The 19,254-nt window shown below is 41.3% G+C and overlaps 1 protein-coding gene and 1 pseudogene across 1 annotated transcript; both read left to right on the plus strand.

The window, feature by feature from the left end:
- The first annotated feature begins 5,255 nt into the window (after window positions 1-5,255).
- Window positions 5,256-7,901, plus strand: LOC147866312 (subtilisin-like protease SBT1.7 pseudogene; annotated as a pseudogene).
- Window positions 7,902-10,130: 2,229 nt separating this feature from the next.
- On the plus strand, window positions 10,131-12,531 carry LOC147866313 (uncharacterized). The gene has a single exon (XM_087316682.1). The coding sequence runs from the start codon at window positions 10,428-10,430 to the stop codon at window positions 12,363-12,365; it is 1,938 nt and encodes a 645-aa protein (XP_087172808.1). The 5' UTR covers window positions 10,131-10,427; the 3' UTR covers window positions 12,366-12,531.
- The last annotated feature ends 6,723 nt before the right edge of the window (window positions 12,532-19,254 follow it).

Below are 19,254 nucleotides of genomic sequence, written 5' to 3' on the forward strand. Positions count from 1 at the left end.
AAGGTGTTGATGTGGGAGGTAGCCGGATTGATTTCTCTCATCTTTATGTTGAAAAGTTGTTTGATCAAAATCAATTTCGAAGATGAGGACTTCTTCTCGTACACGGCTTGTAACTTTTCCCACAATGAGAACGTTGTCGTCTCGTTTGCCATGCTGAAGTAGACGTTTTCGGCTAGATGCATTCAGATGGTGGAGCGTGCAATTTCGTCCATCGATTTCCACTCTTCGGCTGTCATCGAAGCAAGTTTTTCATTGTGTTGAATAGCTTTGAATTGTCTTCTGATGATCAGAACATCCAGCATCATCTCCTTCCAAAGTGCAAAATTTTTGCCATTGAACTTTCTGATTTCAACTCCTGTTCCAGATGTTGAAGCCATATTCTTCTATGAAAAGTGAGATTTTTACTGACCTCGTCTTTTTCTTTTGACCTTCTTCTGTTGTCTATTGCCGCCGAACAGCAAGGTTTCTCTGATACTAGTTGTGGAAATTTGGTAGGTGTGTATGTATGCGGAAGCGTATGAGAACCTGTTTGCTGACTCGAAAAACAACACAGAAAGACAAGAAGGCAGAGACTTACACAGAAACGAGCTTTAATGGAAAGCTTTATTATGTTCCCTCTCTCTCACTCAAAGACATGATACAATGTGTTTTTCCCTTTTTCTTTACAACGTTAGGTTATTGCTTATATACTAAGCCCTAACTATGTGGACGAGTTCACACTCGGACGGATACAAGTTGGAAGGAGTTGGCCTTTTATGCCAACACAGAGAAGAAACAAACGGTCAATGCGGATCAACAACAACAATAGATGACAAAAGAAGAAGAACGGCTAGACCTAGTGGACCAAGACATTATGGACATACTCGAGGTAAGTTGAAAGACGAACGGTGATCATGGTTACAGATTGCGGGATCGATGTGCAAGGCACTGTCCCACAGGTGTGCCATGTGTTACCCGAAGAAGAGTATGTTCCGGACTTGTGAACCGAAGGTCCGGATAATAGCTATTGAGTAATATTATATTATGTAATGACGGATCCGGATGGATGTACCGATCCGGATCTGCACCACTTTGTACCTTGTCAGTCGGTGCATGCACCATTTTGTATCGGAATCGGATGCCTATATAAAGTATCCGGATTGTATGTATTAAGGAGCGAGTAATATACTATATTGTGTCATCTTGTGTACTTGCCATCTATACTTTCATGTTTTGATCTTACGTGCGCCAATCTATAGTCGGATTTTGTGTGTGTCTAGAACGTAACAGGATAAGTTATAATTATGTGTGTGCATCCATCCATCCCTCCCTCCAACCACACCTTTGGGGAAAGTATTTTGGAAGGGGATACCTAGTGTTTGTGGCTAAGGTCTAGCCCAAGATGAACACTGAGCACCACGAGAAGGAGGGCCGAGGATTCTATAAATTGGAGGAAAATAGCATCCAATTGCTCTGAGAAGACCTCACTAAGGAATTCCACGCCCTCACCCAAACACACAGCACGACAATCAAAAAACTAATCGAGGAATTCGTGGACTAGCAGTTGTAGCTCACCATAGATTTGGACAGATATGAACAAGAAAGAATCCAAGCCAAGGCCGAACCCGATGCCCCAAAACAAGGGGAAGAAGAAGGAACCAGAGTAAGCAAGCCGGAACAAGTGGTATAGGTAGGACACAGAACAAACCAACAACGAGAACAAGCAAGAAATCCCATCCGAACAACAAACCCAACCAGATAAAGTCCTAACACACGAGGAAAATGCACAACAGAAGGAGTCCACGAATATGCCTGCAGAATAGCCACAAGGAGAAGAGCCACCAATGGCTACGCTAGCGGACCATCCAACAGGAGAATAACCGCCACATGTCGAGCAGTTGGCCGACTTTGTCACTAAAACAAATGACTCACTGCAATCACCGAACATCCTGCATACTTTCGACAAAGAATGAGAAAAAATTTCGATGATTGGGTTCAATGGGCAAGGCCCTATCCCACGGGCATGCTAGGTGTTAACCGATGGGACAAGTGAGACACTATGTGAACAAGCAAAGGGAGTCGAGCACTAACAGGCAAGCAAAGGGAGTTGAGTTTTAAGGAGGAACGGTTGTAAAGTGCCCAGTTAGAGGACTATACATATATACCAAATGTTGTAGAACGACTAGAAATAAAGGGATAGAGAGAGTGTGTTTTACTGATAGTAATCAGTACTTGTATCAATGTATGTATGCACTTTAACCAAATATACTTTATTGTGGGCAACTCAAGTGTTCCTTCTTGTAAGTCTAGTATATAAGTATTGTCTGTGTAGGAGTCGTATTTCTAGGATTGGTTGTAGCTATACAACCAATCTCGTGGAACCCCTTCCCTCGTTTTGTCAATCGTACCCATCCGAGTGGGAAGGTCTAAATAAAGGTTTGTACGTGTCATGAGTATAGAGAAGTTTGTATACCACATAACAATTTGGATAACAGTTTCGGCAAGGTGTCGTGACCCCAACTCTTCTTCGTGCCACAATACCTTGATCTGATTACTCGGGAGGAGTAATCGACAATGTTTCCTCTAGGAAGGAGTAACACCTCTCAATGATCAGAAAGTAAAGAAATCACAAAACTTGAAACATATGTTTGTTTCCTTCAAGATCTAAAACCTTTTCCTCAACTTTTGAGGTCTGGCCATGTTGAATTCCTCTCAAATAGGGCTCCCTTTTTCTATCGATTTTGACAAAGACAAATTAAAAGGAAACTTTATTTTCTTCCCCTATTAACTAAGAGAGAGATTTTCCTCTCGAATTATCAGAGAAAGATGAGGGATCCAAAAGTAAATAATGAATCCAAAAGTATGGTATTTACCATATTTCGAGGGTGTTTACCATACTCGAATGATTGAAACATTCTCGAATGCGAATGCACATATGGTACATATGGTCCATACTATGGTTGTAAGTGTATGTGTAATATGCACGAGAGTGAGTGTGACGATGTTCGTGAGTGATTATATGTGTATGAACACATGCACATGTGTGTGCATGTGGGTAGATATGAAAGACCGTGAGTGAATTGTGTGTGTGAATGGATAGAGGGGTATGCATCTTATTGATGTATACCCTCATTGTACTATTTAACCCTATATGGGGCATGAATGAATGGATACAAAAAGCTCTCTCTCTAATCTCTCTCTTTGATGTATCTCTCTCTAATCTCTCTCTTTGATGTCTCTCTCTCTCTCTCTCCCTCTTTCGCCCTCACGTTCAACCCCCTTGGGAGGGGGGTAGAGCCATTCTAGGCTCCACCCCCACCCCATAAACACTAAGGCTTTCGCTTCAAAACCACATGTACCGGAGAAAATTGTCAATGTTAAAACAAAACATTTGCGCTCTAAAACAATCGGAGAGTTTAAAATTAAATGGATGATTTTAATTCTATTAAAGATGCTACATGGGAACACAAAAACACCATTAAAACTAACTACTCTAAACATTTAATTGCAAGAGTGCAATATTTTAGAGAGGGGAGTATGTTACATGCATAACCATAACTTATCCCATGATAGGTGAGACCATATTTTTCTACACACGAGGATAAGAGTGTGAGGGTTAATCTAGAATGTAAACAAGGGATGATTATTTTCCATCTTAGGGATTGAGACAACCTTAACAGCCAAGTGTGAACTTGCCTGAAGACCTAACTATCCTTATTAGGGGTATTGTTGGACTACATCGAAACAGTGTGATCTTGTGGTGAATAGACTCTTGTGATGACCACTAACCAATACTAAGTATGACTCAATGCCTACCAACGGTATGGGATGTTGTTCAAGGCTTGGGTCCATCTCGATCCCTTCGCTTAGGGTTGGTAGGGTGGATCAGTGCCCTTCTTTTTATCATTGTCTCTTCATTTTTTTATATGTTTCCTTATTTTCATGCTTACATTGGAATAAATCTCTAACAATAATTGTCTTTAGTAACCTTGTGTATTTTCTCCCTCCTTACACGCACACATGTACAATCTTCTATTATCTATAATGTTAGTATCAGGTTCAAGCTCATTGTTTGTATGATGATATAACACAATTGAGCTTGAGGGGGTGTGTTGAGATATCAAGCTCCATTAAACACTTCCTACATTACACATACTCAATGTATAATAATTGTTTTTAGTAACCTCTTGTATTTTCTCCCTGCGTATACAATCTTCTATTATCTATAATGTTCGTATCAAATTCAAGCTCATTGTTTTTGTATGATGATATAACACAATTGGGCTTCTCGGGGTGTGTTGAGAAAGCAAGTTCAACTGAATACTTCCTAGGTTACACATGGCACTCATTGTATAATAATTGTTTGAAGTCTACCTTAGTAATTAAGTAGGAATAAGTTGTCTATATTAAGTGTAGTTGATACTTTCTAAATTATGATATGTCATTTATTCTATAACCACAAGGTATAGGTTTAGGATAACAATAAGTACACATTGAAGTAGCATGCAAACCAACTCTCCTCCATTATTTGGCTTGCATTTTATAATTATCCCTCACTTTGCTAAATGCAATTGTTGTTAGTAACCTTGCATATTTTCTCCCTTTCCTCTCTCTTCTCTCTCTATCTCTCTCACACACACGAAATCTCCTATTAGCTTAGTTGCATAATGCATGATTCTCTATAGAACTACTTGTCTAGTTCTTGACAAAAATTATTGACGGTTGTGGAACATTGTGAAAAGAATTAAAAGGTCTTGGAAATTGTTGGGATTAGTAATGAGCTTATGTAAAAGGTCATCAAAGGGAATTGATGATCGATGGATCAAACCAATTATCAGATACAATTTAAGTCCATTTACTCTTGTACATATTGCATTGCTTAGTCTAGCCTTAGGTTGAAGTTGAACCAAGGCCCCCTTGGTATGTTTCCTATATGCATAAAGATTAAGTTAAAGGTGTCCATAAGAGCATCAATAATTGGAAAGCTGGGGTGAAAGGGAACACTTGCCACACTTCAGAACCAAGAGAAAATCGGCGTCCTTGGTGGATGTGAGTTTCCTCGAGTTTTGAAGTATAAACCTTCGGAAACATTCAGTTTCAATAAATTGGTATAGAGAACCTATTTATTAAGGGTATTTCCGATATTTCAAAAATTAATGGCTTTTCATTTACTCAGCGATTACCCCCCTACGGATACCTAACGTTAATGAGACGAGGCTCTTTTCTGTTCACACACAAGTTCTCCGTGGGAGCTTACCCTTCATCTCTTCGATTCAATCTGAGAGAAATACTGAAGAAGAAACCATAGCTTTGAGCTCAGCTATGGCGAGCATTACTAGTATACGATTCTCCTCCTCCTCCTCCTCCTTCGTCTTCTGCATGTTCTGCTTCTTCTTAACCATTTTAACCATAGATTCATCATCAACACAATGTCCTGATTCAAACCTGTCCACTTACATTTTCCTTGCTTCCACATCCCACAAGCCCATTGCTTTCTCGAAAGCATCACACTGGTATGCATCTGCTGTCGCCTCCGTCACTGCTCTCCCCCTCCACCGATCCATTCTCCACCATGGACCCTTTTACACTTACCAGCATGTTGTCCATGGCTTCTCTGCACGTCTCAATCCCTGCCACGTGACGCTCCTCCTTGAGATCCCGGGTTTTATCCATGCTTTCCCCGAAAAAGTCCTTCAATTACATACCACTCACACGCCAGAATTCCTCCATCTCCCTACCACTACTTTCCATGAGATCAACACTTCTCATGGCTCTTTTCCAGCACTGAGCACAAGATCAATCTCAAATACCGTCCATCCAAGACCTAGCTCAATAACTACTACCTCTGCCTCAAACCCTGACTCATTTGACGGAGAGGATGTGATCGTTGGAGTCATTGACACTGGTGTATGGCCGGAGAGGCTCAGCTTTACAGATAAAACAATTCCTGGTTTCGACGACATCCCGTCTCGTTGGCAAGGTGAATGCGAAACCGGACAACTCTTCGACTCTTCGAATTGCAACAAGAAGCTAATCGGAGCTCGAGCTTTCTTTAAGTCTTACGAATCCGCCTACGGACCCATCAACGAAACCTTGGAGTACAAGTCTGCAAGGGATAGTGAAGGCCATGGTAGCCACACTTCATCTACGGTATTAGGCAATGTGGTGGCAAACGCGAGCCTATTCGGTTTCGCACCTGGTTATGCTCGAGGCATGGCGCCTCGGGCACGCCTCGCAGTCTACAAAGTGTGTTGGGAACCGGGTTGCTACAATGGCGACATCCTTGCGGCATTCGATGCCGCGGTGGCCGACGGGGTGGACATCATCTCTCTGTCTGTTGGAGGGTCAGTTGTGCCTTTGTATGAGGATTCCATTGCATTGGGCTCATTTGGTGCCATGCAAAAGGGTGTCCTCGTGTCTTGCTCTGCAGGGAACTCGGGGCCTTATGCGGGCTCGGTTACGAATATTGCACCCTGGGTCATCACCGTGGCTGCAAGTACTATCGATCGAACTTTTCCGGCCCCTGTCACACTAGGAGACGGTTCGGTGTACCAGGGAGTTTCCGTCTATGGAGGCAAGTCATATTGGGAAGAAGGCCAGCAAATATCCCTAGTCTATGCTGGTGATGTGGGACTTAGCAATAGTTCTTCTTCATCAAATTTGTGCACATCGGGGTCGCTTGACCCCGACCTTGTCCGTGGAAAAATCGTGGTTTGTGACCGAGGCACGAATGCTAGAGTGGGCAAGGGACTCGTGGTCAGCAATGCTGGGGGCGTGGGCATGATTCTAGTGAACACAGCCGAGAGTGGATCGGAGCTCATTGCCGATAGCCACCTCATTCCTGCGACCTTGGTGGGTTTCACTGATGGCATTGCTATTAAGGCTTACATTGCTGCATCTGGTGCCAATGCCACTGCCACCATAACACTTGATGGAACAACCGAGCTTGGCGTAAAGCCTGCACCCGCGATGGCTGCCTTCTCGTCCCGAGGTCCTAACCCGCTTCCCGCACAGATCCTGAAACCAGATTTGACCGGCCCCGGTGTGAACATCTTGGCTGCATACACTGGCACGGTCGGACCGACCGGGCTTGATTCCGACGACAGGATCGTCGATTTTAGCATAATGTCTGGAACTTCCATGTCATGCCCACATGTAAGTGGCTTGGCAACTTTGATCAAATCCATTCATCCCACATGGAGTCCTGCCGCAATCAAATCAGCCCTAATGACTACCGCGACCGTCCGGGATAACACCGGACATCTCATCACAGACACTTTGGATGGCAAGACAGCTAGCCCATTTGCATATGGTGCTGGACATGTGGATCCCCTCCCGGCCATATATCCCGGACTTGTATATGACCTAGGTTTGGAAGATTACATCGATTTCCTATGTAGTTTGGGTTATAGAGATGGATATTTAGAGGTCTTTACCAAAGGAGAGTACCGATGCTCCCGACCAGATTTCAGCTATAGCGATCTCAATTATCCATCATTTGCTCATGTTTTCCACGAGGGAGACAACAGCAATGTGTCTTTCCCACGGACAGTGACAAACGTTGGGAATTCAAGTGCCACTTACAATGTGTTTGTAGATGCCCCTAGTGGTGTGAATGTCAAGGTGGAACCAGATGTTCTCGAATTTGATGTGGACCATGTCACGCGCAACTACACTGTCACATTTCAACTTGATTTAGCTTTGACTAGGTCCAAGTTCAACATACTCTCCTCCAACATACACACATTTGGTTCACTTACTTGGACCGATGGAGTTCACAATGTCCGCTCCCCTATTGCCATCACCTTTCAAGCTCGAGTGATTGACAATTGATTAGGTCTTTTATGAAACTTTTTCATGAGTTTTTCCTTGAGCAAGCTGAATATGTATAAAATTCATAACTCAATGAGTTTGCTTTTTTACATTTCTGTGATTTGTGTTCTTCTTTTGTGTGGAAATTTACAAGAGTAGGGAAACCAGAGTAGTATTCTTAACGAGAACTAGTAGGTTATTTTGTATGTTTGTTTGTGCATATACTTATTTCCATATGACTCTACAAATGCTATCTTAGGATTTTACATGTATTTTCAAAACATACTTCCACATTTTTATAGCAAAACGTGTATGTATGTTCAACTAAGATGGACAAATACACTCTACTTAAAAAAGCATAGGTAAGTGCTTTACTAATATGATGAAAGTTTAGAGTAGGGTTTGATACTATGTATTTGACATTTGACATTTGACATTTGGACATATGTCAATTGTTCCCACAAATAACATGGCTATTAGCATTTCTGGCCACTCTTTTGGTGTGTAGACTCTAGACGGACTTGAACTCCCTAAATTTTTATTTTTTATAATGAAAGTGTAAAAAGGGGTCACGACTCACACATAGATATATTTACACATCTATACTTGACTTTTGAAAGTGAGATAAAGGGAGAAAGTGTGCATTTATGTGATGCAAATAATAAAACTAATTTTGGAGAGCTTATACTCTCCTTCTTGGCCTACTTGGCCTACTGCTTTAGCATCCTTGTGTACATATTTGAACATTGACACTTCAGAGATCACTGACTCTGTCACTAGCCACTTTCTGTGAGTCTTTGGTGGTGGTTTTTGTGTCTTGTTAGTGTTAGGATCGTGACCGGCCACAACCGGTTACTTGTACGTATGTTCGGGTGCTAAGAATCGACAATGACAATGCATCGACAACAAGAAAACGAAATGCATAGAGACACGGATATTTTAACGTGGAAAACCGAAAAGGAAAAAAAAAACACGGGGGTTCACAAACCTCGAGAAACAGAATCACTATGATAGAGGAGAAGTACACTAAGAAACTCGGAGGCAACAACCTCGAGTTCTTCTTCATCGGACTAATGGTTGTAGAGTTACTAATTCTTACACTCACTCACACTCTCTCTCTCTTACAAGCAACTACTTCTATGTAACTATACAACAATAATGATCAAATACTTCTATACTATGAAGTTTGCCCTAGTTGCTTATATACTAAAACAACTTTAAGGTGATTTACAAATATAGCCCACAAGGGGGACACTTACACTATTTACGATTATAGCCACTCGATTTGGTCATAGAATCGATTCTCGATTCTCGGCCTCGGCCGAGTTTGCTCATCGATTCAGCCTCATCCCATCCGAAGGGACCTGGTTTTCCCAACAGTCAGTTGGGTTTAGTTGTTGGAGGAAATTTGACATTCCTTTTTACATATTACTTCAACTTGTTTCGAGTAGAACTTTGGTGTACAAGTTTTATGTTGACGATGATTATTTCTTGACTAGGTCCCGTGGTTTTTACCTCCTCGAGGGTTTTCCACGTTAAAAATGTATGGTGTATCGTGCATACTTTTCGTTGTGTATTTTGTTGTTTTCTTTGAATAATTTTTGCACAACATAACCATTGTCTCATACGAGTGATAAAGTGCTATTGAGAATTTGATCAAGACATGTGTTAATTGTTCCCACAAATAACATAGCTTTCTTAATAAAGAAGTGAATCATGATATTCTAAGAAGATTTTAATGAAGTGATATTTTTTTTTCAAAAGAAAGTAATGAAGTGATTTTAATTAATATGTTTGAGGATATATTGGCCTTACCCCATGGCATCTTATACACATCATAGCTTTCATGCTACTTGGAAACCCATGGCTATGAGAACAATGATGATCTCCAATTTTATCTTAAAGTGTTTTGAGGACTTACTTAACAAGCCCACTAACATGCCCTCAAATGTTTCTTTGCGCATCCAATAACTTCAATTTTCATAAATTCTGTTAGAGGTGATTTCAAACTATGTATATGGAAGGGTGCATAAAGTTTATGAGAAATTATCATTTCATCTATTTCCAAGTGCATGAGTGGAATTTTTTAAGCAAGGATGCATGTTATTACTATACACAACATTTTATGATATAGTTAATAAGTGGGTGTGGGACAATCACATCTCTAGAGTCTTAAGACAGCTCATTACATGCATGATCCTCACATATATAATCCATTCACTATCAGTAAACTCCACAATCATTGTGGCGAAGTCTAACAGGGCAAAGAAAGAAATTTGTATTCAAATCAAAATGAACTTGAAGCAATGGTGCAAAAACAGAACTAGAAAAATGTGCGTCAAAGTAAAAGCAGTCCACGGAAGTGTGAAAGAGCCCATCTCAGCAATCCATCATCCTGTGCACACAATGTCCTCATCTTGAACACTCTCTCTGATCTCTTTTATATGTGTATGCGTTACGTGTATGAAGAACCCGCAAAACAAAAATATCCCAATTTAACTTCTCCTTCTTCACATAAGAGTCCCATTACTATTTTGGTCTTGTTCTTCCTCCTTTTCTCAATGAGAGAAGAAAAAGAACATCATCTCCTTGATTCATTGATCATCTCATTGTCTGTGTGATTAGTTAGATCAGAGATGGAAGCATTGCATGATGATATGTTGATGGTGATATTGTCACACATCCCCAATCCATGGGGGATCCGTCTGCGAGCAGTCTGCAAACGCTGGCACACCCTCCTCACCTCTGCTTCCTTCGCCAAGCTCATGGCCTCACGCCTCTACTACCATAATGATGAAGATGATGAAGAAGAAGAAGATGATGATGAGGGTATCATGTGGCTCTTGCTGTACACACAAAGACCATCGTCTCCGAATCGTGTCCACATTGTGGACCCTAGTAGTCACATCCCCCCCAGCAGTAGTCCTTTACCTGCACCAAATGCCACAGAATTGGTCCATGGCCAACACCCCCTGGACTCAGAATCGGATCTCCCCATACATGAGCCCAAGTCGGTGGTGGCCGCACCTATTCTACCTCGTGGTCCTCCGTTAGTGTTTATTGCAGACAACCATCTCTTGAATAATCTTGATCGATCAGCCACTGCCAGGGCAACAGTTGTATCACATGAGCAGGAGGATGTGGCATATAGGGCTGGTGTGGCTGCCCTTCAGTTGGGTGCTTTCGGTTACCATCCTCGGTCGCATCTTTGTATGCCAGTCCCGCTAGTCTTGTCCGGTCATCGATTTCATGCATCGATCAGCGCTGGATATACGAGCCCTAACCACATCCATCACATAATCAGCGATGAGCTCCTGGTGTCTTCACACATGGGGCTGCTCTTTTGCCGCCGCATTATTACCAGCAACAATGACGGGGAAGGGGGCCAGCGGCGGCGGCGGCCGGTGGTGGTGGAGCCGAGGAAGTGCCCTGGGATCATCAAAGAGCTCTATTTTGAGGGAGATCCTTTACAACTGCGCCGGCCTAGCTTCGGCGGCAGTAGTAACTACGACTCGGCTGCTAACTCACAACATGGCGCATCGGTGGTGGGGCCGGGGAGTAGAAGATGGGTGGTGCCGGCGCCGCCAGGGTTAAGCTGGATAAGTAGGGCTGGTGTAGCCCCCTTGCTGGTCAACGAGAAGCTGAGAGGATCGGGAAGTGAGATGGGCAGGAAGGGCTTCCAGATCCTAGTGTTGGGCGGTGTGCAGGGAGGCAGACATATGGAAGGTGAGGAGGAAGAGGAGAACATAGCTCTGCTTTACACGAGCAGGAGCGGGGAATGGGAGGCGGTGCCGGCACCACCCGCGGAAATGGAGGAGAGGCGGGCATTGCAGTACCCTTACTCTCCGCAGCTGCCAAGGAGCCGGCAAACCACGTTGGTGTGGTGGAAGGAGTCGTTCTGCACGCTCGCAGGGGATGCCGTCTACATGTTCACGCCACGGACTAGGGTTTGGGGTGGAGTGAGGCTGCCGTGTGAGCCACGCATCTGGGATTTCCGTTTCCTCACCATTCATGCTGTGCAGCAGCAGGGAGGGGGAGGGGGAGGGGGAGGGGATCATCGCCTGCTGCTAGAAGGCAACTTCCAGGAGCAAGGCGACTTCATGAGGCGCTATCCCCTCCGGATCGGAGTGATGGAGCTCCTTGCCATCACGCCCATCCCTGCTACTGCTACATCTTCACCCCATGCTTCCATGGCTGGCCCCACTGCGCCTATTCCCATTCCCATTCCCAGCAGCAGCAACAGCGATGGAGGAGGAGGAGGAAGGACGTACACATACACGTGGAGCCATCTGGGGTTCATGCCCGACAAGCTTTCACACCGCCTGTCCGCCCAACAGCCCGGCTACCCCGCCCATTCGTTCTACACCGCGTATTCGCACCCTCGCTCCCACCGCCTCTGCTTCGCCCCTTCCGTGGCCCTCGATGTCTGCTGTCGCTTCTGTAAACCGCAGCACGAAGCCCCGAACTTGGTGGTCTTCGACGCCGCATCCGCCTCGTGGAACTCCAAGCCTCTTCTGCCCCCTTGCAACCACTATGTGTTATCCTCACCCAACTTCAAAGGTTTCACCCTCTAGTAGCTGCTCAATTTAGTGACACCCACTCTTCTAATTCTTTCTTCTGTCTAGACTAACTACTGCTTTCTTCCTGCCTTCCTTCCCTTCTATAAATCAATAATGTGTAGCTTTGAAATTGAGAATTCAAACCAGAATAACCATTGAAACTAGGGAATCTTTGAGGCTTCTCGTAGCTATGGCAATTCTGAATAATAAAAAATTTCATGTGTGTTTTGAGTTGTGTTGAGTTTGTGGACAACCAATGGAGATGATAGAGATGATGGGATGTCATCCAAATTCAGGAAATGTAGGTATGAAGATGAAAGAAATTGTGCCTAACTCTAGAGACCAAATTCAAGAAACATAGGTACAAACATAGAATTAACCATACGTGTACCATACGCGTTTGCATTCTATGTTTAAATCAAACGTGTATGGTAAATCATCTTAAAGTTGGAAAAAAAAATAAAGAATGGAATTTCAAAAAGTAACTATGGTCTATATTATCTATACATATTGATTGAATCACATGTCATCACAGTTGAAACTTCAAAACTTAGGAATTACTTAACTCCTAAACATTAGAAAGCACGAACATAAAGATCAAATAGTTTCAAAGACATAACTTGTATTGATGATGAGCTCATCTTGCAATTATCAATGTTCTCATCTCGCAACTAGTGCAGGTATCAATTTCTTCACTTTAAAACTTCACAAAAAAATGAGAATGAAGTATAGAGATTAAATCAAAATATGTCATTATAAATTATAATCAAACGTTCAAAAACTCATAAAACATATATTCAACAATATAAAGAAAATATGACACTAACATAAAATTCTACTAGCTCAATTGACATAGTAATTTGTTTGAGGATTCTCACTAGAATGTGCCTCATTACCATCGATGACATAATTACTTAACTATTCTCCTCATCTTGCATACTATTGAGGATATCATTTGAATTTTCACTTTGTAACATTTGTCCCTCTTTTTACCTTCCTGCATCTTCCTCTTTATCAATCATTTCCATAGTAATTTTCAATGGAGTGGAACGTCTTTCTTTGATCCTCTTGAGAAGCCGTAAATTAGTGTGCAAGTACACTAATTTCTCCACATGACATGGGGATAACCTGTTTCTTCTTTTTGAATGTATAAGAGAAAATGTACTTCAATTCCTTTCACATGGAGATGCACTAGAACCTTGTGAGAGCACATGAATTGCGAGTTTCACCAAATGGGAGTAACTCTTCCAAATGTTTCCCACCACATAACTGGATTTTTCATTCTATTTAAGTCTTTTCTATAACCATAAAACTCATCTATCAAGGCATTTTGTAAATCTTGATTGCCACTTGCATAATGCATGATTGTTCTCATCCAACCAATATTCATCTCATTATTTATCTCATTATTTATTTCTTGACCGTTTCCAATCCATTTTGGATGCAAAATATACCTTGTAAGATGTAATGGAGATTGCAACATTGACCATGTATTTCTGCAACACAATTTGATTTCATCAAGCTTCATAGGATCAATTTCTATCAAAGACATATTATTTATTTCTTTTATCATTTGTTGCGTAAGATCATAAATCAATTCCATAGTAGTACCCTCCCTCTTTGCTAAACGAAGTAGTTTCAAAATTGGTATACATAATGTCACTATTATTGTCACATTTGACCAAAATCTAACATAAAAAATAATTGTAACTATCTCCTCAACCTTCTTTGTTTTAGATCCCGTCCATTTGCCCCATTGTTCATTAACTATCATTCTTCTCAAACCACCATATACTCTCTCATCTAGTAAATTCGAAAGAACAATAAAACTATATGCAAACCTTGTATTAGAAGGTTTAAGCAATTCTTTCTCACTATAACTTCGAAAGATTGCCAAAACATTTTGTTTTCTAGTTATGAATACGGTTATCAATCCAAGCCAATTTGGCTATATCCTCAAATAACCAATGTACATAATGGCATGTGCATCTAGTATAGAAAATTGATGGCCACTCTTTTTCTATCATCTCTCCTACCACCACACAATTAGTAGTGTTATCCATACAAACTTGCATTACGTTCAATGGTCAAACTTCGAGAATAAATCTTTTAAAATGTTAAAAATGTATTCTCTTGTCTTAACATGACCACTTGTGTCCACTAATTTCAAAAATATCGAGCCATACATAGATGATGTCATAACGTTAATAATCGGTCTATTTCTACTATCAATGTAGCCATCAATAACTATTGTGCATCCATGTTTTCCAATTTTCTTTCATTTGTGAAAAATTGAGTTCGATAGTTTTAATTTTTGCATTCAAATACTTATTGCACAATTGATACACAAAAGGTGGTTTAAAAGAAGGGCCAACTTGTCCAACAACCTTAAGCATATCTTGGAAAAATTAACTTTCAACTTTTCCATGTGGAATATCTTCAACATAAAAGAACCTTGCAAGAGCCTCTACTGCATTTTTCCTTTTAATTGCATATTCCATGTCATTTGTAAAGAACCACTTGCATCCAATTTTATGAGAGAGAGAGAGAGAGAGATATTCTATTATCGTCGTTGGAGGGCAAATATGACCTATGAGACCAAAAATATAACATTTCATGTGATACGTGTGAAAGTGAGTACCAACTCTTGATGTTCAAGAACTTTACCAATGAATGTTGCAATCGAGAGTGCACATTGTGTTTATGAGAGAAATTCATGCAAGGATTGGGCTCGATCGAAGATATGTGGAAAGCATGGTTGAATACAATCAAAGGCAGAGCATTGTATCAAAGTGTGATACTCAGACTTAGCAATGGGCCTGGTTTGGGCTCAAATCGAACCAAACCGTTAAGCCATGGTTTAAAGGTTTATAAGTTCTAAATAATTAAATGATTTGGTTTGGTTTTAATGATTATTAAATAGTTCACTTTGGTTCTAAAACAGAGGTTTATCGGTTTATAGGTTTAAATGTTTTTGGGCTAACTTTTTTATCCCTTAAATGTTTATGTAATTTAATGGTTAAATAAATGGTTTTTATTGATTTAATTCACTTAACTTAAATGTTTATTTAATCTCATGGCTTAATTAATGCTTATTCATTTATTTTAATATAAGTGCTTATTTAATTTTTAATTAGTTTGGCTTAAATGTGGTTAGGTTTAAACTTTTTATTAAATGGCTCCGTTTGGTTTCAACTTTTCCCTAAACGATTTTGTTTTAAATAGTTTGGTTTACTTTTTCTTAAATGGTTTGGTTTAATGGCTTGAAAGTTCATAAACGGTTTGGTTTGGTTTTAAGGTAAAGAAACCAAATTGAACCGAAACTGAACTAGGCCCATTGTTGCTCAGACTCTTGAACTTGTTTAGGGCAAAGTGTGCATAGAAGGCCATTCTCATCACTTGTGCCCCAATGCCCCGTCTCACATCACAATGCATGTGAGCTAAGTCGCATGGAAGCAACGGTTCAAATGGCAGATAATGGGATGGGTTCTAACATGTATCGATGTGTACGGTTTCCTCGTTCTACGAAGAATATGGTTTTGTAGTTAGGTGCAACGTGTGTAGTATAATGTGTGAAGCATGAGCCTCCACATTTGTCCCATGTCATGATACATTGACGTTGCAAAAAGGCATCATTTACAGTGGAATCTAGTGATGCATCATGAAGCAAGTGTCTTGCATCCCATCTACCAAACCATTTTTCCATATCTTACATCCAACCGGAACACAAAATTTTGCTTTTATGCGTCTTTTGGATCTTTTTGTTTACTTCCCATGCAATTCTAAGAAGTCGATGTGAGGGACTTTTTGAACCTTAAGCAGTATTCAACAACCCTTTCCATAACCATGATCTCAATGGGAAGCGATCCCCTCTCAAGGAGGAGGATGGTGTCGAGTGTTTGTTTCTTAACTTTGTAGGAAAATGCTTTTGGACATATTCAAACTATTTCCACATAGATTTAGGGATGCTACCGCCCCATACTTCCACCCCATAGAGAAGAACCAACGTCACCAAAGTGTTGAAATGATATTTCTCGAGGACCCAACACTTAATATCTCCATGATTGCATGTGTTCTCAAATGCAAAGTATACTCGCTTATGTTGGCCCGTTAAAAGTCCCACTCTACCGACTTGTATCCTAATGTGAACACGTCCTCACAGTTAGGGCTAAGTTGCCCTAACTATATAAGTGAGAGACTAAGCATTGTAATAGGTTCCGAGGTTAATGCAATACACTCTTCTTTGGAGCACATAGTCATCTCTCTTTGTCTGCATAATCATCTTGCTACATCTCTTGTTTGTCTAACTAACCAACAGGTCCTCAACTTCTGCATCATCAACTTCATATTCTTTAACACTTAGTGGTATCAGAGCGACTTGTAGTTCAGCAACAATAGTAACATAAATTTGAAAGGAAAAGAAACGGCTGAAGGAAAGGACCAGGTTAGCAAATCTCACTTCCAACAAAACATGGCCTCATCATTCAACACATGAGTAGAAATCAGAAAGTTCGACGGCAAAAACTTTGCCTTATTGAAGGAGATGATGCAAGATATACTGATCATCCGGCTCAAATCGAGACAATACAGTACACCAACAAACCAACCTCGATGACATCAGATGAATGATGTTCCCTGGATGAAATAGCCAAGTTGACCATCAAAATGCACCTGGCCGTGAACGTCTACTTTAGCATGGCCAAAGGTACGTGAACATTTGCCTTGTGGGAGAAGTTCATATTGATCCGACAATTGTTCAATATGAAGATGCGAGAGATGGATTTGGAAACCTCCCACATCAACACCTTCCACCGGGTGTTGTCCGAACTCTCCTCCCAAGGGATTAACTTCAAAGAAGAAGTTAAAGCTCTTACCCTCCTCTTGAGCTTGCCGACAAGTTGGGAGGTATTTTGTACGACCTTTGCCAACAATTGTCTGAATCTAAATCTAGATGAGACGATTGAACAAGTCCTTACGGAGGACATTTGACGAAAATCAATGGGACTCACCATCGGCGAGTCAGTAGAAGCCCACAATTCCACTGAGTCAATCAACTGATCCAATTGATCGAGAGATCAAGACGGAAGAATCAGTGGAAACAACAGTCGACCGAGAGAGAGGGGGACCGACAACAGTCGAAGTCAAGAAATAGCCGACCATGTGACTTCTGCACCCACTATAGAAAAGCCGGTCACAACGTTTCCGAGTGCTGGTCAATTAAGAGGAAGGAGAATGGTCGGCGATTCAAGCAGAACTCAGGACGATTAGACTCAAACCGTTCTCTAGTCAGCAACCAGATCAACGTTGCCGACTCATGATAAGGAGAAATCCTCTCTCTAGAGGACTCAATGATCTGAGAAGTCCTCTACAATGCACAAGATGCATGGATGTGTCTATTGGACTCTGGTGCCACATTTCACATGACCCGAAATATCGAATGGTTTTCAAACTATTCGGCTAGAGCCAATGCCACTGTCTGACTCGGCAATGGGCAAGAATGCAAATTCGCCAAAATCGAGGAAGTACCAATTTGATTGCCAAATGGCAATACAATCGTCCTGCACCATGTTTGGAATGTACCCGAGCTCAAAAGGGGTCTGGTCTCCATCGGTACCGAATGACTCTAAGTGAATCGTCATGGATGATCAGCCGAGGAAATATGAAAATCGGGAGCAGATGCAAGTACAACAACTTGTATCTATTGATGGAAATCACTCCAGAGGGCACAATGTCGTGAAGATTTTTGGCCATAAGTGTTATGGGCATGACCATATAATATCCCGTGGTGAGAATTTACCGTAGTATTCTATACATGTGGATAAGTGTGAGGGTTAAACGAGAGTGTAGAGAAGGGGATGATTACTTTTAAATCCTCGGGATTGAGACAAACCATTAGGCCAAGTGTGAACTTGCTTAGGGGCCTTGGGTATCGCTATAAATAAGAGGCCTAGCTACCCTCATTTGAGGATCTTTTGACTACATCGAGACTCTGCTCGTGTGGTGGGTCAACTCTTGTAGCGAGCGCGCCAGCACCAGGTACGACTCGATGCCACGGCGGTGGTATGGGACGCCGATTGAGGCTCGAGTCCGTCTCGATCCCTTCGCACGGGGGTGGTCGGGTGGATCGGCACCCTTCTTTCTCTCTCTCCTTTCTTTCTATCTACCTAGATCTATCTTTATCTAATGCTTACTTTAGTACATGTCTCTAATATTTGGTATCCTTCCTATGTACTAATATTTCTTTTGTTGGTCTTATCTTCTCGATGGATGGCGATCGATCGTTGTGCGGTTGGCCTTCATGCAGACAAGGATCAACAAGGAACTTCGGTAATCTTTCTTGTTATTTTTTGTCTAATTTTCTTCTCCCATCTAATCATGTGTATGGTTAATATGTAGATTATTTTCATTAATCAAATGATGTTGTAGTGGTATTTAATTGGTTATCTAAAACGTTTACATATGTGCACGAGGTCAATACCTTGTTTGACATATAAATAATATGTGATGAGTGTGTATGTGTATGAGGTTAATACCTCAATTACGTATTACGTTCACGAACATATGTTACGTTTGCGTATGAGGTCAACACCTCGATTTTGTTGTAAATGATATGCGTTTGGTCTCGTATGCGTAAGAGGTCAATACCTCAATTGAGTATTACGTTGAACCCTTATTTTTGGATGTCTCGTGTGCGTAGAGGTATATGCCTCGATTACGTCATTTTTGGCTATTAAATATAACGATTTCTTTAATATAGGCATATGTGGTCACGTGTATACGTAGTTGATCGTATATATGTGATAATATACATATGTGTATATAAGTTATTACGTGATTTTAAATCAAATGTTTTCCTTTTCGGGGAAAGGTTCTTGGTGGCCGTCCTCACATTTTTGTGAGAATC

The sequence above is a fragment of the Azolla caroliniana genome, unplaced genomic scaffold (assembly GCF_043228905.1).
Source record: "Azolla caroliniana isolate FFs.n. ecotype wild unplaced genomic scaffold, voAzoCaro1.0.p SCAF_3, whole genome shotgun sequence".
Lineage (NCBI taxonomy): Eukaryota > Viridiplantae > Streptophyta > Polypodiopsida > Salviniales > Salviniaceae > Azolla > Azolla caroliniana.